At 46.2% G+C, this 23,598-nt stretch overlaps 1 protein-coding gene across 1 annotated transcript in view; it reads right to left on the bottom strand.

Moving 5' to 3' along the window:
* Window positions 1-23,598, bottom strand: part of nphs1 (NPHS1 adhesion molecule, nephrin) — a 72,868-nt gene that overhangs the window by 39,659 nt on the left and 9,611 nt on the right. Inside the window, exons 4-6 of the mRNA XM_061253531.1 lie at window positions 13,210-13,330; window positions 2,335-2,529; window positions 1,086-1,208 (exon numbers count right to left, since the gene is read on the bottom strand). Of these exons, the coding sequence (XP_061109515.1) occupies window positions 1,086-1,208; window positions 2,335-2,529; window positions 13,210-13,330 (439 nt within the window). The remainder of the gene's footprint in view (window positions 1-1,085; window positions 1,209-2,334; window positions 2,530-13,209; window positions 13,331-23,598) is intronic.

Here is a 23,598-nt window from a genome sequence, read left to right as displayed (position 1 = left end):
TGCAATGGGAGTGGGAGAATGTCCGCCTGCTGAAAAGAGAACTGTGAGAATGATATGCTTACGCACACGTACAGTACACACACACACACACACACGAACACACACATATACACACACGCGCGCCGTTGAAGAAAAACAGCCCAAGCTCGGTTTTGAAACAGCTGGTAGCTGGTTGACCAGTTCAGACCAGATCCAGATGGTTTAGCTGGTTGACCAGTTCAGACCAGATCCAGATGGTTTAGCTGGTTGACCCGTTCAGACCAGGTCCCAGCTTGACATGGTTCAACCAGCTAAAGCTGTTTTTTGAAAGCTATCATACCCAGCTCATACCCAGCAAGACCAGCTTCATGACCAGCTCATTCCAATTTTTAAGCTGGCATGGCTGGATTTTACAGCAGGGCGCACTCACTCACGCACACACTCACACTCACACACACACACACACACACCCTTCCTGGCTGAGAGGTTGTGTTCAGAACGATGGTTAGTAGCAGACTCGGGGAGCTGACATGGCGACGGCGCACTTTGCCCGCTTTGTGGAAGAGGACCTCCAGCACCACGCGCGACGGCGTTCGAGACGCAGGTAATCATGTTTCGAGAGCTCAAAGAGCTCGTCTCCACAGCTTCTACCGACAATGAAGCGATGGAAACCACGGCGTATAACGCTTCATGAAAGTCCCTTTGAAGTGTTCTCTCTACTTCTCTGAGCTGTTGATTTTGATAGAATAGTCTGGAAGTAATTAATGTTTTCTTTTTTTTTTTCTGTTTCTTAGATTTCTTTCGCTGGGAAACCCTGGGGCTCCCTGTGTTGAATGAACATCCTCAGACCTCAAAGTCAGTATTAGAATTTCCCTCAGGGTTTCATTTGAGATAATTATCATCACATATCATACACATACTGTACATTAGTACACTATTTAACATGTAGCTCTACAGACAGCACAGACTGCAGTGGCAACGTTCCTCTGCGTTTGGGTTGACCTGAATTTCTCTGTTGACAGACTGATAAAATGCTTCTGTAGAGTTTAATTACGACCCTTTGAAACCCTTGCCCCCCCTGAGACTGAGATAATGGTTTAGCTCACTCAGCACAGTGATGATTGCCACTTGGGAGATGAGCGCTCCACTGCTTTCGGACTGGCCCACTTGGCACTCGTAGGAGGAGTCATCTTCCAGGGCCACTTTTTCAATCCTGAGATGGTACTGCCCTGCAATTGACGGGGTGAAAAATATACAATTTGAATATAGTATTGAATACTATATTTATGTAATTTGTGAACTAACCTGTAACCTAGTGGCTCAGGCACATGGCCGTGAAGGTTGTTCAAGCTCATGATCTTATCCATGATAAGGTCTGCACAACTGTTGCGCCTTTGAACAAGGCCCTTAACTTCACATAGCTCCAGGAGGGATTGTCCCCAGCTTAGTCTAATCAACTGTAAATCGTATTGCAGAAATTCGTCCCAGAGTGTGTCATAGCTACTTTACGAGTTATTTTTCCAGAGACATACACACACACACACACACACACACACACACACACACACACACAGTTGTGGAACATGCACTTGGATGGCTTTTCACTATGGCATCTGGTTGGCTTCTTTCAGTGCTATTCAGGCACTAGCCATGTACTGATTGGACCATCCCGGTCAGAAGGCGGGGTTACTGGATTATTCATCTACGATAGTGTAAACACCTGTAAAACACTTTACACTTCTGCAGGAAAAGCACAGAACTAATGAAGTTATTATAATTAAGAGTGCTACACTGCTTAGCTGGGGGCGACAGCATGTAGGCTTACAAAGAGGTCAAAGAAGTGGGAAGAGTAAGAGAGGTCAAGATGATTTCATTTTAGCATCTGAAAACAGCCCTCAACTGTAGAAGCGCAGGGGTCGTCTCAGTTCAGTTCAGATTCTCCCAGGGTGGATTATACTGACTCTCCACCTTTCAACACCTCTTGACCACTTTACTGACTCTGGTAGTTTATCTCTGACCTTCTGCATCCGCTTCAGACCCCCTTTAATGAGTTTCTGTGATCGGTTCAAAAGTATTACTCATTCCCTAAAAAGCGGGTGTGTTTATCGCGCTGTGCTGCCCTCGCTAGACTAACAGTGAAGAGGTACATTATGCAGCTTGGTACTCTAGACCATAAAGTGATAGTGGAGGTACATTTTTGTTCTTTGAGCATAACATTTCCAAAATGTACCCTGAAAGTACAGTAATGTAACAATTTTATGTAGGATACTATCCCCATGACAAGCATTTGTACCTTTTTAGGGACTTTTGGTACCTTTCTTTCAGAGTGTGTAGGTTAGCACACGCCCTCCTCACCTTTCTTCTCCGCCCCAGTCATGGAGTAGCGGGGGAAGCCCGGCAGGCTCCGCTGGGGCCCCAAAAGCAGGCCGTCCTTCACCCACTGCACCACGCCCGAGGGCCGGAGCACCTCACACCGCAGCACCGCCGTCCCGCCCGCCTTCACCGTCACGTTCCTGGGCTGGGTCCTAAAGGCCTGCTGGGACCTCACACCTGCTGGACGGGGGGTCAAAGTTCATTTTCATTTTATTCATGTCGGGCAGGGCTCCCCAAGCCCGTTCCTGGAGGTCTATCATCAAGTGGCCCGTTCCAATCGTTTATTTTTCTCCTCTTTTTTTCTTTTTCTTGCCATTTTTCTACTCCTAGCTTCACCCATCGGGAGAGGCCAAGAAAGGTGCCAAGAAAAAGAAGTGAAGACCGGGAAATTGAGAAAACGTGAATTAGGAAATGGAATGTCTTTGCTGCTTCAAATGTCAGTTTGAAGCCACGTTACTTACGGACGTGGCAGATGAGGAGAGGTGGATCCACAGGTCAATCATATATACGTCAGGCTTTATGAAAAATACTTCTGCAAATGATGCACTGATGTTTTCTTGCTCAAAGAAAGATTGGCCGTTCCTAGCTTTTAACAGGAACATTTAACGGGTTGGTCCTTAAAGATGGGTCAGGAGCAAGGGTCTGGGTCAGGAGTAAGTTAAAGAAAAAAGAGGAGAAACATGTGCTATTAGAATGAGCCATAGTAGGTTTTCACTCCAACCCTAACAAAGCACACCTCATTCAACAGTTAGAGATCTCATTGAGCTGCTAATTAGTAGAATCAGATGTGCTAAATTAGGGTTGAAATTAAAACGTATAGGATAGTAGATCTCCAGGAACAGGGTTTGATACAGGGCATTTGTCACAGTTTGATTCATAGTATACCCAAGCCTAAACCCCCACAAAGCAATGCAAAACAAGTGGCAGTCAACAGTGGAAAAAAAAAAACTCCATAGATAGCAAACAGGAAGAAAGCTTGGGGGGAACCAAATTGAAGGTGCGTCTTGCAGTGCAGGGTCATGGAGACCAGGTGTGGTCAGGTCAGGCTGGGACAGACTGCCGCTCCTGGAGGTGGCGTGACCTGCCCCTGACTCGCCTGACTCGGCCAAGGCTGGAGTCTCCCCGCATCATTAATTACAAGCGCGCGTTATTAATGGGGAAATTGGACCAATTCATCTCCAGCAAAATGAATCGATAAAATAATTATGACTGAAATCCCACTTCTATGGGGGAAGTGTAGAGGAGCAAAAAAAAAACAAAAACAAAAAAACAAGAGAGATATTTTTTGATCTGAGACTTAATTAAGCCCTCCAATATGCTGCTGTCCTTCAAGGCATTGTCTGTCTGCTCTCACTGTAGCTGTAGGACTGTAGCACTGACACAGCCCATTACATACACAGTATGTCATCTGCGGAGTGAACATGGAATCTACTGAAGGAACCAATCTGGCCTTCAGGAAATGGCCTCAATTGTACCTCTGAATTGTACAGGGTGAACAATTGAATCCGGCAAACTACGGGCTCTGTGAAGCAGTGTCCTCACTGTAGCACAAGAAACACAATGCGCACCACACAAGCCTTAAATCAAACTGAACCTCTATTCTTACCTTGAATACAATGTTCAGTGGGCCTGGGCTGTTACTCACCAAGAACCTCTCAATATTGCACAAGAGATAATACAGGGCTGAGCAACCTTGATTCTGCTCTATTCCATGTCAATGCAGCATTGAGGACCCACCAGAAGGAAGTATGGGAAATGTGTTGAGCCATATGATGGAATGTGCCAGTGGAACCAAATGAGTGGAAACATATTCCCTATTGTGCCTGAAGGCATGTTGTGTGCATAATAGGCATATTGTCAACCAAATATTACCCAGAAGCAGAGGGACAAAGAGAAGCCATCGGCAAGAAATCCACTGTGCTGACAACAGGACCATCTCGCAGACCAGGTCAGATGGGAAAGTTGACCAATCACACACCGGCACTGCTGAAACAACCAATCACAATGCAAATGGTTAGTGTAGGATTCGCAGACAGATAGCAGTGTAGGGCTCACAAAACGGAATTGACAACTGGTAATCTGGGATGTTTCCAAGTCAATTACGACAGTGGAACCAATAACAGCAATTCACTTAATTGAAAAACCAAACAGTTTCTCTACTAAATAAATGGAATAAATGAAATGCAACAACTCTCTCAAGCATTTTTTGTCAGTTGATTAGTTTCAGTTCAACAGTCTTTGATAAGAAATTAACTCCCGCATTCCAAGTAGACATATTTATTTTTTTCCCAGGGCATTTCATCATGATATCAGTACCAATTTTTCATATCATCTCCAATGAATTAGAAACTTTGTCAGAAGATCAACATATCATCCTTTATTTTTCCCAAAATGTAATAAAATAGATGTTTGTAAATATTTGTCATCAAGACATTTGTAGTATGTAAAAAAAAAAGTCAATGCTTGAATGTAATGCAAATACAATCTTTGTTGTGTACACAATAGCAGTCGAGTGCACTGAGGGCCGTGTACAAGGGCTGTGAAGGTATATTGTGTGCTGTAAGCCAGTAATAAGTAACATTTGGTCTCATGCGCTGGTCAGCTTGCTGACTTCCCCCTCCCGGAGCATACATTGTTAGCCCCCACCTTTTGGCACACATGCCTGTGGGGGAGAGCTAGAGAAGGATTCTTAGAGGCGCCTTCTTGGGCCCTGGGGGACCCCCTTTTCTCACATTCCTTACAGGTTAGAGCACAGGAATACTGTAGATGGCATAAAGATGTTTCATGATAATCCCAGGTCAGAATATAGTAATGTTTGGTGTTATTCTGATTGGTTCAGTGCGACTGGTGTAATGGTCTAGTTTTTGTAACAGTCTACCTTTGATAGCATAACCATTCAGGAGCCGAGGGGAAACTGGGCAAAAGCTGTCTCTGTAGAAGCCATGTGTTTTAGCCCCCTGAACACTGCCTGGTGGGGCTGGCTGTAAATGACAGATGGGTGACTCATTTTTAGGGTCAAGAACGAAGGCCTGGATTTCGGAGATATTACCATGAGAGGCACAAATACATATTTACAGCATAATGCAGTTATCATGAAAACTCCCAACTACAGCATTCATAGATAGGATGGGGCGGCCTGTAGCGTAGTGTTTAAGGTCAGGAAGGGCTGCCATTTGTGAGGGGCCTGAGAGCTGGGGAGTGTCAGGCCAAGGAGATAAGGGGAAGATGTTTTAGTTGAGGGGTCAATAAGTCATGGGAATCGTGACCGACTACCAGGGCACCTCCAAGGGGGAAGACTCCGGACATTGCCACAGTGCCCCCATTTGGGCACTGCTGCCATTACACTGGTGACTGTTCTCCTAGATTAAATATGCTATTAAGATAGTAAATAGACCCGGTAACACCTTGAAAACATTGCCCATGTGATCCTTGTATTATTGCATTAAGTCTTATGTAATGGTAACAGGAATTGCATGTAAAATAGATAATCAGGAGGGAAGTTTCATGATAACTGCAACATAATAAAACAACAAGGGTAATCTGTTTGGTATGGATGTGATCAAGGAATCGGATGAGATACATTTCATACCAAATGGAGTTGAATAAACTATAGTTTCAGTAACTCAAGGGAAAACCTACACGTCCTCTCTTGGTAATCATCTCATTTTCCCTACTCAACAACCCCCAAGGGTGGGGGTCTAAATTCCAGATTTGACCACCCCTCCAGGTTGATTTATGGCACTGCCGCCTGGTTCCAAACGTATGATTTGGCATGAAAGCAAGGGAGACAGGCCAATCTGGGAAGATCGTATTTGACTTCCGATACAGCATATTGTACGTGTATGTAAGTATCAGGAAGATCGTATTCGACTTCCCACACAACATGTCTTATGTATGTATGTATGTATGTGTAGCAGCGGAAGAATGTATTCGACTTTCCACACGGCATATTCTATACTCTGTGTTTATGTGTAGTCCAAGCAGGCTAGGTATGATTATTTACTCTATCTCTATTCTTAATTTGTGTATTTTGTAATTGATTGTGATATTCTAAAGCTAATAACCTACCTGTCTGCGAATAAACTATTTTGTTTCGTAACTTGCATGATCTCCATGACTTTAATTCATTTTGTACCTTTTCAGCCTAAATTACAACTGAATACTCAGGGGGAAATGGTGGCCAAAGACCGACCGATCGGCTGTGGTAGTTCTAAGCTGTGAGGCCAGCAATTTCTGTCCATTAAAGGGTCGGGTAACGCACGGCTCTTGTGATTTGGTGCGAAGGGAACCCTTGGGCGTTACGGCGCTGGTTCCTGCCAAATTAGCTCTAAGGTGCCCATTTAATGCTACGCCGACCAGGGCTCGCAACTATCATGGCAGGTTTGCATGTATTGTGTTGACTGGACCCTCAGCCTCTGAGTTCTCCACCGAATTGAGATTTCAGCAGTAATGCTAATCCTGGGATCATATATTGAGTAATGGTGGCACAGGTACAAGTCGAATGTAATCACTCCCGAGGTCCGCGTAAGTTGCAAACCCAAATTTCTAAATTATATTTTAAATGGAGTCAGAATGAGTAAAACTATAGTAACCACTAAGCGTACAATACGGCCCCGTTTGAGAACGGAGAATATTAAGAATTGTACTGATCCGTTTCTGGCCGACTGTAAGCGGGATATGGGCAGGTCAATCCATATCCGACCCATGGCAACAGACCCAGTATATTCTTAAACATAATTGTGCTCTGTTCTTGTACGGAGGATAATAATTAACCCTACTAATGTTCTCCCAGCAACTCCAGAAGGACAAGCACGCAAAACCCCCTTCGGCCGCCGCTAAATTCCGTCATTGGGTTAGCGTGGGGTTTTACAGTGCCATGTCTGAATCAGTGCACTGGTCTACTATTGTGTATACAGCTTGTATACGACTTGTATACTGAAGAGCAGTTATATTACATTACATTAATGGCATTTGGCACACTGGGTGTGGCGCGGACGGACGCCCTGATGGTGCAACAGTTGGGTTAGGAGAGAGGGAGGCCTCCTGGCGGGATGACTCAGCGCTTTTGGGCTCTTAATAAGAGAAGTGTGGCCTCCTGTGACCTCCTCCCCGGGAGGACCAAAGACAAACATTCTCCCTAATTACTGGAGAAATATTATGGCCTCAGAGAAGAAGCATTCATTTCTTCTGGTTGCCCTTCTGTTACTCTGTAAAGCGTCTTTGTGGGTGCCTTCTAAACGCTATACAAATAAAATCGACTTGGTTTTCATGTTTTTTTTACTGTTGGGGCCCTGTAGCCACCACCACCACCACCTCCGCTATACACCTACATACAAGAGACAGACACGCAGATGACCCAGCAATCGAGATGTGGAAACACTGGACATACTGTACTGGAACATTGCTATACATTAGAATATGAAAACACAATGTGTTCAACGTGTGAACACAGCATACTGCAGTAAAGGGAAAAAATAGAACCATAATTTAATTCCTTTCTGGAATTAATATATTTTCTATTTTCACCACATCTTGCTTCATCTCTACCTGCGACGGGAGTTGAAACATTGTTTTTTTTTCTACTGAACCTAAAATAAACCAGTGAAGTTGGGAAAATACAGTTATGAGTATTCTGTGTTCTGAGTTCTGCTTCACCTCTGGAAGAACCGTTCAAAAATGCATTTTCGAGCATTTGATCTGATATTTGATTTTCTCGATGCCATTCCCAGTCTTGCCCCCCAAAAGAACATTAAAGTGGGAGAATCATTCAGCGTTACCGTGGTGGGGGGATTTTAATAGAATCCCTCTCTCCGTCTCCAGATGGCTCCATAGACTTGACCTTAACTTTACTTTGCAATCAGTTAACTCAGCTGGACCAGGAAGGCACTGGATATGATTCTTTAAGTTCATGCAGTGCAGACGTGATTACACATACTAATCCCACTCACACACTTCTGGCCCATCCATGGCCTGAGGGCTCAATCAGATACTGAGCACCCTGGAGAAAAGATCTGAAGTTTATACGTTCAGCTTCAGTCAAAATGTGTTCATCACGTCATCCTCAGTGTTTAAAATAAACCCAGTCTTCAGTTATGCAAAACTTGAAAATTGCTCTTTGAACATTGCCTGATTGCCATTGCGTGGAGGAATCCAGCAATTTCAGTCCAGATGCCTGCCTCCTCCCTTTCCGGCTCTCCACCCCAAATGCAAACAAAACACGAGATGAAGACCAAACTAATTATTCAGGGCTGCGCGTTCTCAGTCTGAGCACGAGAACGCTGAAACCTCTCCAGACGTGTTCGTGAAAACACTACTGCGCACTATGCCTCCACAATGCTTCCATGAAGCTGACACAATGCACCCACGAAGCTGACACAATACACCCGCAAAGCTCACACAATACACCCACGAAGCTCACACAATACACCCACGAAGCTCACACAATACACCCACGAAGCTCACACAAAGCACCCACGAAGCTGACACAATACACCCGCAAAGCTCACCTCACATAATACACCCACAAAGCTCACACAATACACCCACGAAGCGCACACAATACACCCACAAAGCTCACACAATACACCAACGAAGCGCACACAATACACCCACAAAGCTCACACAATACACCCACGAAGCTCACACAATACACCCACGAAGCTCACACAATGCACCCACGAAGCTCACACAATACACCCACGAAGCTCACACAATGCACCCACGAAGCACACACAATATACCCACGAAGCTCACACAATCCGTTGGTCTGCGGAGCTTCAGCACACGACTAAACACAAATCACAGCAAACAGGGCAATCCTACTGAGGTGAAGCGAGTCAGGTGACCTTTCCTATCACAGTTCAGAAGACTCCACTGAGCTGCGGCATCATGTTCATTTTCATTAAATCATCTAGTGTTGTGGAAGGAATGCAAGAGAGGCTTTGACATGATGAGGAAAAGTTTCACTGTGCTCACGGTTCACACTTTCAGGTGGCATCAACCCTCCCTGCTAACTTTTTTGTGGAGGTTAACTCGGGCTCTCTGTTTCAAGTTAAATTAAACAGAGAGGGCTCCTCGCAAATCTCTTTAAGAGGCTTCTCATCCTCAGCCATGTGCACGAGTGTCTGGCATACCAGCGTTTTACTGCTAAGAACACTCTGAATAAGCTGAAGGATTTGCATGAGAGCGAGGGAGAGAGAGGGAGTGAGTGAGTGAGAGAGAGAGAGAGAGATAGAGAGTGAGAGAGTGAGAGAGAGAGGGAGAAAGAGAGGGAGGCTTACCTGTGGCGCTGCCGTGGTGTTTTGAGATGGCTTTTGGTCTCTCGTGTTCTTCTGGAGCTGTCCAGAGTGACTGAGGTGGATGGACGTGGGAATGCCAGCTAGACTCCTCCTTTCACTCCCTTTTACATTGCAAAAGACGTGATGGAGAAAGAAGGGACTCGTCTTCAGAAGACAGAAAACAGCTGACAGTTAAAAAATGACAGCAACCCCCCCACATGAAATACACCACTTAGAAGGTGTTCAGGGAGAGAAACTGAGTCATGTGAAAGCTCTAGTGCTTTCACATCTTTTCCTGGTTGTCTCTTAAATTATCCAAATAGTACAAAAAAAATAAATGCGGCTTGTTCTGACAGTACTGTTCAAAGCCATGGCTTCATTGAAGCTTGTGGTTCTCCCATGATGACTCATGGGAGGGGATGCTCTCTCAATGGCTGCATTGATTAACCTCCAAATACGCGCAGTTCAATTGACAGTTGGTAACGTTCATGTTTATCCATCATGAATTGGGCAGAGTATCACCTTTAATTCATATATTGACTACTCGGTGCTTAGTGGGGGTTGCACTACTGAGCAGACATCATACAGAATTCATTTTCGCAGAAGAATGTTTGATTTTCACAGACTATCCAACATTTTTCCAATTATACACCTCTAACGGGATGGCGGCCACAGGTGCCCGTGCGGTCATGCGCTAATTCAGCTCCCGCCGCGTGGAGACAAGCCAGGCGGAACGTCGAGCGAGTCTTTCATTTTAAAGCCCGTCTGACTTCCATATGAGTTTCCTTAGGCGTCGATTACTCGCTGTTTGGGTCACGCTGTCGCCCTCACTCACGGACGGAGCTAACGGACGCGTAGACAAGACCTTCTCTCTCCTCTGATTCCCCATCGCAGGGCAGACGTGGGTCATTGATGGTGCTGTCACCTGACCTCTAGATGTTAGAAGGTACACCCTGAGCAAAGTTGCGTCCTGTTGACATACGTGAAACATTGCAGTGTTGTCTGTTTGATGACTAGCCAGAATGAAAATTCTTAAGGCATTTCATCTGGTGTTGCCTTCATATGTCTATACCTCACTCTATATCATGCTTTAGGGTGAGAGATAGAAGACACCTTTTGACATTTCAAAAATATTTTGGTGGTCTTGGCTAAGATACACCGTCTAATGTGGATGCCCGCCAGATGTTCACAAGAACGATGAACCCATTTAGACTGAATCTGCTGATCGGGGTGACACCGCTCGGTGTGGCCCAGTGGAACGCTAACAGCTGGGTGGTGTTGGGGTCATAACCACACAGGAGCCCAGGGCTGGGTGGTGTTGGGGTCATAACCACACAGGAGCCCAGGGTTGGGTAGTGTCAGGGTCATAACCACACAGGAGCCCAGGGTTGGGTGGTGTCAGGGTCATAACCACACAGGAGCCCAGGGCTTTGTGGTGCTGGGGTCATAACCACACAGGAGCCCAGGGCTGGGTGGTGCTGGGGTCATAACCACACAGGAGCCCAGGGTTGGGTAGTGTCAGGGTCATAACCACACAGGAGCCCAGGGCTGGGTGGTGCTGGGGTCATAACCACACAGGAGCCCAGGGCTGGGTGGTGCTGGGGTCATAACCACACAGGAGCCCAGGGCTGGGTGGTGTCAGGGTCATAACCACACAGGAGCCCAGGGCTGGGTGGTGTCAGGGTCATAACCACACAGGAGCCCAGGGCTGGGTGGTGCTGGGGTCATAACCACACAGGAGCCCAGGGTTGGGTAGTGTCAGGGTCATAACCACACAGGAGCCCAGGGCTGGGTGGTGCTGGGGTCATAACCACACAGGAGCCCAGGGTTGGGTAGTGTCAGGGTCATAACCACACAGGAGCCCAGGGCTGGGTGGTGCTGGGGTCATAACCACACAGGAGCCCAGGGCTGAGAGGTTCGCTCTCCCTGGTCAGGAGCTGCAGAGCGACGAGTGGGAGAGCCATTCTCCTGCACAAACAGCGATGTCAGCAACTGGGGAAGAGCAGGAGAATATGCACTTGAAGGCCGAGGGAGGGGCGGAGAGGAAGAAATACGGCAGGTTAGGGATGGGGGAGGAAGCAAATGGATGCCGCGGAGAACTAATAGCCACGGTTTCAGCCGGACCTAATGGGGATCCTAATAAATGAGATGAAATGAAAGGAGCGAGCCAAGAAGGAAGAAAGCGAGGGGAAGACAGAAAGATGAAGAGAGAGAGAGAGAAGGGCGGAAAAGAGCAGGAAAGGCTGAACGAAGGAAGAGAGATGAAAGGAGGGGGAGCAGAGATGGAGGAAGCCGCGGGAAGAAAGGGAAAGTAAAATGGACGGTCCGGAGAGTGGGGGGGGGGGGGGGGGAAGGCAGAGGGAGGGAGAGAAAAAAATTGTGGATAAAGCAAAGTAATTAAAGAAGACACCGTTGGGGAAGAGAGGAAAAAAATGGGTTTCAATACAAAGAAAGGATGGCAAGAAGGAATAAAGGGAGGACAACTGGCGGAAGAAAGCAATAAGGGATGCAATAAAAAGGAGGGCAGTGGGCAGAGGGGTCAGAGGAGAGGCAGGCAGATGAGGGAGCCGCCATTTCAGCCAGGGTCCGGGTCGCTGTCTGCAACACCAGAACCCGAGCTATGGTACTTGTCAGGAATAAAAAGTTTAATTATGAAATGCAGACAGCAGCTTAAAGGGCAGGGCGAAGCCGCACGGCGATATGTCCTCAGCTGATATGTGATCCAGGCCAGCAGAGGGTTTAGCTGAGCGCGCGGCTGTGGTTTAATCAGCGGAAAATGCCCTACGACCCTATGGAGGTCACAGGGCGGGGCACAGCTGGGGTGGGGTCGACACGCACGCCAGGGACTGGAGTCAGTTCAACAACCTACACCCCTACATACCCCGTAACACCTCTACCACCCCTACCCTACAGCACAACCTACCCGCCCCTCAACCGCCCCTATCCACCCCCAACAACCCCCATATACCCCTACACACCCCGTCAACCCTCTGTCCCACCCACTAGCACAAGCTGCTGTTTATTCTTTCGTAACACCCCCCCCCCCCACCCGATCCGTTGGGTTTTGTCATTTTTCATTACTGCAGGGGGGGGTCAAAGGTTCTATGGTTTTATCAATCTGGTCCTCAGATTGGGCAAGAGATCCACCCCCCCTACCCCCCCACCAACAACACGCCCCCCCACCCCCACCACGGTCCAACATGGCTGACTTTTATCCACCACATCTGGAGCTCCACAATCATCGTCGACAGCTCGCGGTGCTCTGCAGCAACACCTGTCGACAGCAAGCTGTCCGGGGAGCCTTCCTCATCTCCTCAAACAGAGTTATTACCCCCTGCCTGAGGCCAGGACCGCTCCCTCCCTCCTCCTGGCCCTGGGTGAGGCGGCCCCAGGCCCGGGTCACTCTCATCAGGCTTAAGGCAGCTTTGGAGAGAGGGGCTCTCAGGCGGGACAGGCCCGCTGACCACCCCGTCCCAAACGCCGGGGGGACCGGTCGCCTCTCACGGCGCGGGCCACAACAGCTGCGGGCGCCAGATTGGCTGTTTTTAATCCCAAATCCCCGCATAACCCCCTCCTGTACCCGAGCCAGCCGGCAGCAATTCCCCGTGCTTTGATCCTGGGAGTTCTCCGCTCTCGATCCGTCCGTCCTTGGACGTGGAACGAGCCTCCCCAGAGGACAGAGACGTTACCGGAATGTCATCCTGAGGCGAGGCGGGGGGAGATGCACTTTTCGGTCACTTCATTGGTGACTGTCCGTTAATTCGCAGCAGGATAATGTGCATTTGTTCCCCCCCCCCCGCACCAGAGGTGCTACAGACGTCAGATCCCAGCCTGTGAGCTCGAAGGTCCTGCTACAAGGCGGGTTTTTATCTCACTCCCTCTCCAAACTTAAGAGTGCTGCTGAAATGGGTTTGCAAATTGCATTATAGGTGCTGGAGAAATGTCAAGGTCACCATGCAGGGAAAAGGTATTCGGTTACCCCGGAAACACGGCTTGTAATAAGTTTCAAATGAGCCAGGCGAAATGCAGAAACTCTGCCGGCTCCGGTTCTTCCCATTTGTCCGACCCAGCGCTCATTGCTATGCGCCGTTTTTCATGCTGAAAATATATGGCCCACCGTCTTACTGCATCTCCTCCCAGCACGCCATTCGTCAAGACCGAGCACCAATAACGGACCGCACGCTCCCCGGGGCGGGTGAGTTCGGGTCACACGGATGAGGCTCACGGACACACACTGTCCTCGGATGTGCGTGTAACACACACACACACTCCGGCTAATGTGTCGGTGTCAACCGCTGCATCAGACGGAGCGAAAGGGTCGGCAATAACAAGCGCGACTGAAGTGGACCGTGATGGGTTAGATGTTGGAATGGAATGTACTAACATCAAAGTGCTCATTGGATCGGTGGTACAGAAGTTGAAGAGGAGGGCGGCAGAAGCGCTATTTCTTCTCACGGCGATGGAGGTCGGCGGAGTGGCAGTGCATCAGCGCAGCCTCTGTTTTTGTGTTCCACATCAACAGTACTTAATATCGTACGCCTGTACGATAAAGGCCTTTTAATCTTTTTTCTTTTCTACCCACTCAAAGACTTCGCTTTTATTTTTATTTTTTTGGAAGGAACGAGGCTTGCTCGACATGGCATTGATTTTCAAGTCTGCATCCCCCCCCCCTCTTTCTTTCTTTCTTTCTTTCTTCAATAAAAACGTGTTGAGAAGGGGAGGGAAAAACACAGAGTGCTCTACGGCCGAGACAAGCTTGGCTGAAAATGTAATGTGATAAAGGGAGAGTTTTTTAATAGAGATGGAACAGACAGATTACAAAATGCACCCAGCTAAATCCACAAAAAGCTCTTTGTATAAAATATACAAAGCGAACTGGAGGAGGAAGAGCATCAGAGGGATCCGGTGAAACCCTAAAACAAAAGCGATTAAGAAGTGAAATGGCGGTTTAATAACATAAGCCTCGCTATCTATTATCTCCCCCCTACCACCCACGCATACATACACCTCACACAGCAGATGGGGTTTAGGGCCTGTTGAGGTGGGGCTATCAATCTGTCCTTTTAAAAATCAATTTTAATTAACATATCAGGGATGAAAATCACCTTAAATCCTTCCTCTTCCATCTATTGGTTAGACCGCAGCAAGGCAGCACAGATTCCGGATCAAACAGACACATGGATGGAATTAGTCTGCTGACAGATTGATGCAGTCAGACATGTGTAATCAAAAACCAAAGTAAGAGGGAAAGCGTTTTTTTTAAAACCAATGATTGTTACTGAGCTGCTAATGACAGTAGGCACTAGGCAGTGAGTCCATTGACCATGGGAGCTGAAGATAACGATTTGGCCAGGCTCATGCCTGTTGGCGGGCACGTTACTGGGGATAGGCACTGAAAGGGGAGTCAGAGACACTGAAAAGAGAGTCAGAGCGACTGAAATGGGAGTCAGGGCCGCTGAAAGTGGAGTCAGAGCCACTGAAAGGAGAGTCAGAGCCACTGAAACGGGAGTCAGGGACACTGAAAGGGAGTCAGAGCCACTGAAAGGAGAGTCAGAGCCACTGAAACGGGAGTCAGGGACACTGAAAGGGAGTCAGAGCCACTGAAAGGGAGTCAGAGCCACTGAAAGGGAGTCAGAGCCGCTGAAAGGGAGTCAGAGCCACTGAAAGGAGAGTCAGAGCCACTGAAACGGGAGTCAGGGACACTGAAAGGAAAGTCAGAGCCACTGAAACGGGAGTCAGAGACACTGAAAGGGAGTCAGAGCCACTGAAACGGGAGTCAGGGACACTGAAACGGGAGTGAGAGCCGCTGAAAGGAAAGTCAGAGCGACTGAACCGGGAGTCAGAGCCACTGAAAGCAGGACCCAGGCGGACAGATGGACCCTATTGTCAGGGGAGGCGCACGGGGGAAAGGTGACGGAGGGGGAACGGAGACGGTGGAAAGTCTGTTCCACCGATGGGGAGCGAAGAGGAGGGGAGGGCGGCCACTTAATGGAGTCCCCTGGAATGTCTGATCCTGATTTTAATGAACCCCGGACCAAAGGCTTAATGAAGCGTACTAGCCCTGCCAAAACACAGCCCCTCACCCACTTGACCCGCACGCCTCACACTCTTCCGGGTGGTATCCATGGCGACTCCTTTGGTCTGCGCCAAAGTTGGTGGAAACAAAAAAAAAACAGAGACTTAGACTTCACACAGAGTTCCAGCAGTTAATACAATAGGCAGTGAGTGTGTGTGTGTGTGTGTGTGTGTGTGTGCGTGCACGTGTGTGTGAGCGTGTGACCGCGCACATGTGTGTACGCATTCGCGTGGTGCATATGCTGGAGCAGGGGGTGGCGGTTACCGTCTCTGTCTTTTCTTGCACACTCCTTCTCTTCTTTGTCATCCCAGACAAAAGGGGGCGGTTGGAGAAAGCTGGTGTCCTGACAAAACCAGTCCATTTAACCAACCCCCCCCCCCCCACCCACCCAAAGACACACACACACAAACTTCTCTCCTCCCCTCCAAGGCTGCTTAAGTATCCTTTGTGCAAGCCAGGCCTCGTCATTACAGCCTTTGCCCAGACAAAGAGACAGGAGTGTGTGTGTTAAAGACTAATAAAGCGCCTGCACTTCTAATTAACCAGCCTTTGTTTACGTTCCACGGAGCGGTATACACTCAGCGCTCAATATGGTATGGAATGCCTTGGATGTTATGCCTGCATTTACATAAGAAAAACAAAGAGCAGTGGGGGGCTCTCGACATCAAACAAGGGCGCAGGCCCTGCCTGGTGAAATTTAAGAGCGCTGCATTATCCTTTTGGGCAAAAGGAAAGAAGCGGCCCATCACATGGTACAGGACCTTCTGCTTCCAAAACCTAAACTAAACTAAACTAATGAGAGCCAGACCACAGGCCCAAGTTGTGTTTGAAATGAGATGAAGGGAGATCGTCTCTGGCGGTGAAATGCTGCCGGCTATGGGGCGGCTCATCCAATCAGCTGGCCTGGACCCTCATCATAGACTACTTCTGTCACCCTGCTCTGGCAAATATTGGGTATGAGTTTCCCTGGCAGTGATGCCCTTTCATCCAACGTCGAACGCGAGAGACGGGACAAAAAGATGAGGCCGATCTGAAAAAAAAGGGTTTATTATTTGTCACGTTTTCATATTTTATGTTCATATTTTGCAAGTGCATATTGAATAAATAACAAATGCCATTGTGTAAATAGTTGTAACACCTGCCTTGATGAATGAAGTTTTTATTTCTTTATTTCTTTATTTTTTGTCTTAAGATCATTTCATTTAATGTTTACATGGTTGCAAATGCAATGTTTCCATAAGTTGTTGGCACGTGTCATTTCCATCACACGTTGCCATTACCAAAACAGACCTTGTTTTTTTGCTTAAAGATGAATTAAATAGTTACATATTATTTGTAAAGGTACTTATTAAAAATGTATTTAATCTTATCTAAATTAGATGTTCAATGATATGATGGGAATTGCATTTTCCTATGACTTCCAGTGAATAATGGTAAAAATGTGATAATTATTGTCCAGTTCAGCCATTATCAGATACTGTATGCAGACTAATGTAGGATCATAATGAAACCAAAAGACTGGTATTTCCATGGATGGTCACTTTCCAATAAGGCTCATGAATTGGCATTAACTAATGTAGTTTGTAACATGAATTAATGATGGACAAATACATTAATTAAGCATGAAATTAACATTTCATTAGTTATTGAATATGTTAGCAATGAACTAATATATTTGTTACATTATATTTATGCATTAGCAAACCATGGGATGAACTTATAATTCAAATACATTGACTTACTTTTTCATTCCAATATAAATTTGCTATAACTAATATTGTTAGGCGGCACGGATGGTGCAGTGGGTAGCACTGCCGCCTCACAGCAAGGAGGTCCTGGGTTCGAATCCCCGTCGGCCGGGGCCTCTCTGTACGGAGTTTGCATGTTCTCCCCGTGTCTGCGTGGGTTTCCGGTTTCCTCCCACAGTCCAAAGACATGCAAGTTAGGCTGATTGGAGAGTCTAAATTGCCCATAGGTATGAGTGTGTGAGTGAATGGTGTGTGTGCCCTGTGATGGACTGGCGACCTGTCCAGGGTGTATTCCTGCCTTTCGCCCAATGTATGCTGGGAAAGGCTCCAGCCCCCCCTGCGACCCTGTTCAGGATAAGCGGGTTAAGATAATGGATGGATGGATGGATAATATTGTTAAGAATTAATGATGTACAACTACATGAACAGAGCTGTGCAGATTAACATTGCAGTAGTAGTTAGTAAACAACTAACAATTCATGGAACCTTATTGTAAAGTGTTGCCCAATGGGTTTAATTTATTTTTTTTGTTGCCTGGCCAACTGTTCTCCTTATAGCAGAATAGCCCAGTAAGAAACTAAAAATGTCTGACCAATCACAAAATAGAAAAATTGGCCAGACGGGTTAACCAAAGTTAAATATCATATTCCAAAAGAAATCAACCCCCTGGATTGTGCACAATGTAAAATGCCTTTCTTAACCGTGTTACATAGTAATAGTTTCACAGATGGTGCTCTTGTTACCAGCAAGAAAATGCCATTCAGCTGCCAAATCTCAACATATGTACATTTCTTAAAAATTAACATTGCAGAATACAGAATCTTTGCATATTTAACTCTTTTCTGAGCACAGCATTGTTCTCAACTGTCACCCAAACTCACTCTATCTGTCGATTTTGACAGTCAGAAGATACATGCACAGAATACAAGGCATATAGAATACATGTTTTCGCTTTAATTTAATTCAGGTTTATCTGTGAGCATTACTTGTCTCTCCCATAGGAGGGGAATGGGAGATGCTATCTTAGTTAATATTTTCTGAACCACAAAATGTCCTCGCTACGCACGTTAGAGGCAGAGTGATCAAAGTGTTTTTGCCAGAATAGTTGTTAGGCTTTCCCAGAATGCACTGCGGGAGTGGCTCAGACCTGACAGCAGTTTTACCTCTGGAGCTGCTTGGGCAGCACAATTCTGGGCTCTCCGCGATAACAACAGAAGCCAGCCGCTGTACATTCGCAGGTACATTCGGGGAGATACTAGACCTATTCATTTCAGAAACAACGCCGAGCTCATATATTTATTCACACTCCGGTGAACCTTAGATTAGACGGAAAGTCAGCAGAAACACTTTGAGATTCTACGTCTGAGAAAAACAGGGGGCGCGGAGGAAACTTCAATAGGTAATCAGCGCTGTTTCACACGCGCGCAGCGCCGGGCACGGCGGTCTAATGGCGGCATTCATTACCGCGGCTATTATAATAAACAGACGGGCCCGCACGGAGAGAGCCGTCGTTTCGGCCAAATTAAAACCGTCAGAAACAAACAGTCGCCCCGTCGGCCGAGCCCTGCGCGAGCGAAAAAGAGAAATAAAGCAATCAGGGTTATTCAAACGAGAGGCCGGGCCGCGGGGCCGCGGAGCCGCGGAGCCGACGCGGAGGGGTCAGCGCCTGAGCGCTCCGGCAGCTGTGGCCATTACCGCCGGCGGGCAGCGGAGAGGCTGTCAGAGACGGGGTGAGGGATGGAGGTTTGGGCGGGAGGGAGGGGGGGGGGGGGGGAGGGGGGCGGTGATGAGGGCTAACAGGTCGGCATTCCTCCGCAATCCCAGGGCTAATTGATTGGAGGGCCGCGGCGGCGGGCGTGTGCGTGCGGATGTGTGCCAGATGGTTGCGGGGTTGCGGCGGGGCTGCGTGAATGGGCCCCCTCTGTTTCCACCGCCCCCCTCCGGCAGTCAGGTGCTGTGAGGGGTCAGCGCTGTTTTAGGGGGGAGGGAGGGGTCGGCGCTGTTTTAGGAGGGGGGAGAGGGAGCAATTTCAGCGCATGCCGCGGCGGTCCGACAAACGCACGCACGTTTTCCTGCGCCTTCACCAGAGGCTCTGCCGTGTTGCTGGGGTAGATTCTGCGGAGGTGACGTTTGCGATATACCGAGAGGAAAGATTTTTACTCTTTTTACTTTTTTAAAATAAGCCTGCCACAAGGAAGGAAAACTAATTATAAACGTGGAGGGTCTGTGAGTCTCAGCGCCACCCAAACAGGACCCCGGAATATTGTGGAGTTAAGTAACCATGGAGATACTCCGATAATCCGGGAAGTCCATCTTCATTCAAACCATTAATATTCAAATGAATGTAAATATTCGCTGATATCTCCACTAAGTCTAAATTGGATCACCAACTTTTATAAATATTCAAAGAAACCTTTGGTTTTGAAGATGAATAATTATTAGGAGCCTAATTATTAACGGTTTTTATAATTGCTTGCCACAGCTTGCATCAGCATCAAATAATCCATCAACATGTAGGTTTACCGGAGTAAAATTTTTACTGTGGTGCATTTTGTAATCTTACACTCTGGGCAGCTGAATTCACTTCCATAAGGTCTGTAGTGTATAACCTTAACCTGAGATTCCTCCATAAACCAATTCTCGATTCTCTTCTAAATAACATTGAAAGAACACAGTTCACACAACTTCAAAGAACACACTTAGATTACACTCTGTCAGCACTTTATTAGGTGTTTATTAGATTTCATTTTTAGACTTATTGGTCTTCTGCTGCTGCAGCCTATAGACTTAAGAGATTTGATGCGTTGTGTGTTCAGAGATGCTCTTCTGCATACCACTGTTGAAATGTGTGGTTACTTTGAGCAGTCTGGCCCTTTGACACTAACCTCTCATTAACAACACGTTTCTGTCCGTAGAACTACTGCTCACTGAATGTTTTTTATTTTTCACACAATTCTCAAACTCCAAACTCTACAGACTTTTGTGTGAAACTCCCAGGAGATCAGCAGTTTCTGAGATATTCAAACCATCCTGTCTGGCACCAACGATCATTCCATGGTTAAAGACACTTAGATCACATTTCTTCCCCATTCTGTCAATAGGTCTGAAACACAGCTGAACCTCTTGACCATGTGTGCATGCTTTTATGTATTTATTTGCTGCCACATGATTGGCTGATTAAATATTTGCATTAACAAGCTGGTGTACAGGTCTACCTAATAAAGTACCTGTGAGTGCAGTCAGAACCAAACAAACTGAGCCTTTGGGGTGCTACCAATCAGTTCTTGATTACCAAATCAAAAATTTCCCCTCATAAATTAATTTAATCATTAAGCTATCAACAAGAAGTGATTATAAGTTGGTTACAGGTTTGAAACTCATTGCACTAAATGTTCCGTTCTTAGCTTGGGTTTCTTACAGCACTGTAAATAGGAACGGACAGATATCCCTTTCCAGCCCTACCAAGCTTCTCAAAGGTATTACTTTCATATTTGTTGTACTATACAAACACAGTCTGTTTGTTGCTCTTAGGGACAGAAGAAGACCATGCCTGAATGTGCCTTCCAGCAGCTGTCGTCCACTCATTTTTCAAAGTATTACTGCATGACTGTGGAAAGTTCTAGCAGTTGGAACACCTGTTCTTCAACACAAAATGTGGATTTGCCAATGAGATAAACTGCACACGTTTTCTGGGAGAGGCAGTAATATTGTATCAAATTAACAGCCCTGTCGAATGCTTATGGAATCATTTTCACAAAAATGTGTTATTATTTGACAGTGTTCTGGGGAAAGGTTTATGGGCCGGTTCAATGTTTTCTAAAGATGGTGGTTGTTTATTCGCACTGTGTGAAGAAAGAGAATTAAAATTGAACCACCCCACCCGTATTTTCAAGTGTTTTATAGAGTACTTGCATCAGGGCTGCTGCAATGAAGTACTTTATGGGATTCACCATGGTGAGGAGAGACTTTCTTTCCGTGCACATTTCAAACCATATGACTTTAAGAATAAAACCTAGGAAATGACCCTGTCCTCACCCTAATCCCACCACACAGCTCCAGGCTATGGGCCTCAAGATTAAATATAAGGGACCTTTGTTTTAAAAAAATTTGTTGAGGAAAAACTGGCTGAACTAATTCAGGAAGGTTTGAAAGTGTGATTGTGAATGTTTGAGGTGAGGTGGCAGTTTGGAATGGTATGGCATGGAGGAGTTAGGGGATGGGGCGACGCTGAATCAGATGGTTAAGATCGTAAGGGAAGTATATTTTTTCCATGTTAAAGGGGAGGGGGCTGAGGTTGATTTAAGAGAAAATGCAGGATGGGAAAAAGTTGGTTGGACACACTGAGAGTTTCCAAACCGGGCCGGTGAAGATCCATTGTCTTAGCACATTTCTGGTACAGTAGGTCAAACGGACACACTTGGGTTCATTTTCCAGAAAGCTTAGATTAATCTCAAGTGTTGGATATCTTCCAAAGAGCATCCTTTGGAAGATTAATCACAGCCTTGCTCCAAAAAGATCTATGGCTGCAGGCCTAAAATCCAGTGGGTTTTCTGCATAGGGCACACATAAAAGGTGATTGCTGACTATTCAATTGCAAGCTGTGACCAGATTACAGACGGGCCAGCATATCAGACTGTCATGTTTTGGATTTCTCGACTGCGTCAGAAGGGAGAGTCCTGAAAATTTAATTACAGTAAGATGTGTTTTGATTGAACAAAGATGTAACTGAAGCGCGGTGGATGGTATTTTCTGAGAAAAGGCACGATTTTCCCCATTTCAACAGACTGGGGCACATGAGCGTTGAGTTTAAAAATTTAGAGGACTGAAATAACATGGAGGCTCTTGACCCAGGTAATGCCATAATCGCTGGCTCCCCGTGACCGTCACCGTTAAGCTTTCAAACATGATTTTTCTTCTTTGTCTTGCCTGTACTTTTTAATACCAGAGTTGAAACACAAGCAGAGTTAAACGGGAACCCCGCTATACACAGATAGATTGTTTCTTTACCCCAATAATGTACCAAAATAATAACTAAAGAAAATCTACAAATTTCAAACAAGTGATATGAAAAACCAAAATAGACATCTAAAATCTAGTTGCACGTGAGCAGGCAGCAACCATCTCCTATTCGTCAGTAACCATCTCCAATGAATTCAATTAATTATTCTATATCTTGGTAGATCCTGATACAATCGTTGCTAAACTGCCTGAGCTAGTCATTGAGGGGGTGGGAAGTGACAGTTAACCCTGTTAAAAAAATATGAACAAACAAGTACCCACGGTGAGGCTAATGATTTAAGTTATGCTGCTAAGTATACAACAACGTTAAAGGCAAATTGAAAAGAGACCTCTGACACAATTTTAACTTCTCGGCGGGAACAATTACTTTCGCTGTTTCCAGAGTGTGAAGCTCAGACAAAGTTTGACCTAAACTTGTTTATTTACCTTTGGTTTGCAAGAATTTCAGCCGAATGTGCCTCACAGCGTTCTGGGCATGTTAATCAGCTCTCCGTGCACAGATGGGTCCACAGAAAGGATGCGAAAGGCCTGGTTTGTGTCATGCTGGAATACAACAATAATTAGTCTCTGAGATTCAGACACAGAAAATGGCCTTGGCTTGTTAAGGGTGGCATAGCTGTTTCTATGCAAATAAAACTAAAAGATAGCTAATACGTTTCTTCGCAATAACATGGCCTTTCCATTTAAGAACGTAACACTTGAGCCATTAGCTATTTTTGGTGGGTCAATTCAAATTCAAAATGCGCTGGGTAGATTGATTAAATACATGTGCATTCAGGTGTGTGTATGTGTGTGTGTGTGAGTGTGCATGCTTTGTTTTTCAAGGCTGTTGAAGACCTATTTGGATACAATTTAAAGTTTGTCTTGGGAGTGTTGATAGCGTGACTGCATGATTCATTCGCAAATCAGTCAAATAATATGATAATCATATGAAATAAAATCCTCCTCATAACGCAACAGCACTGAAACTCTCTTGAAACCATGGCTAATATAACACTGTAACTGAAGTCTAGACATATAGCTATGAGATTAGAATGTTCGAATCGCATCACTACTGCTGACTGAAAGCAATGGAGCTCTAGAACACTGACTTAAAGTTTTGAAGAAACATTTTAAGAAACCTACT

Source organism: Conger conger, chromosome 1 (assembly GCF_963514075.1).
Source record: "Conger conger chromosome 1, fConCon1.1, whole genome shotgun sequence".
In the NCBI taxonomy this organism is placed as follows: Eukaryota; Metazoa; Chordata; class Actinopteri; order Anguilliformes; family Congridae; genus Conger; species Conger conger.
This window is presented reverse-complemented; position numbering and strand designations above follow the sequence as displayed.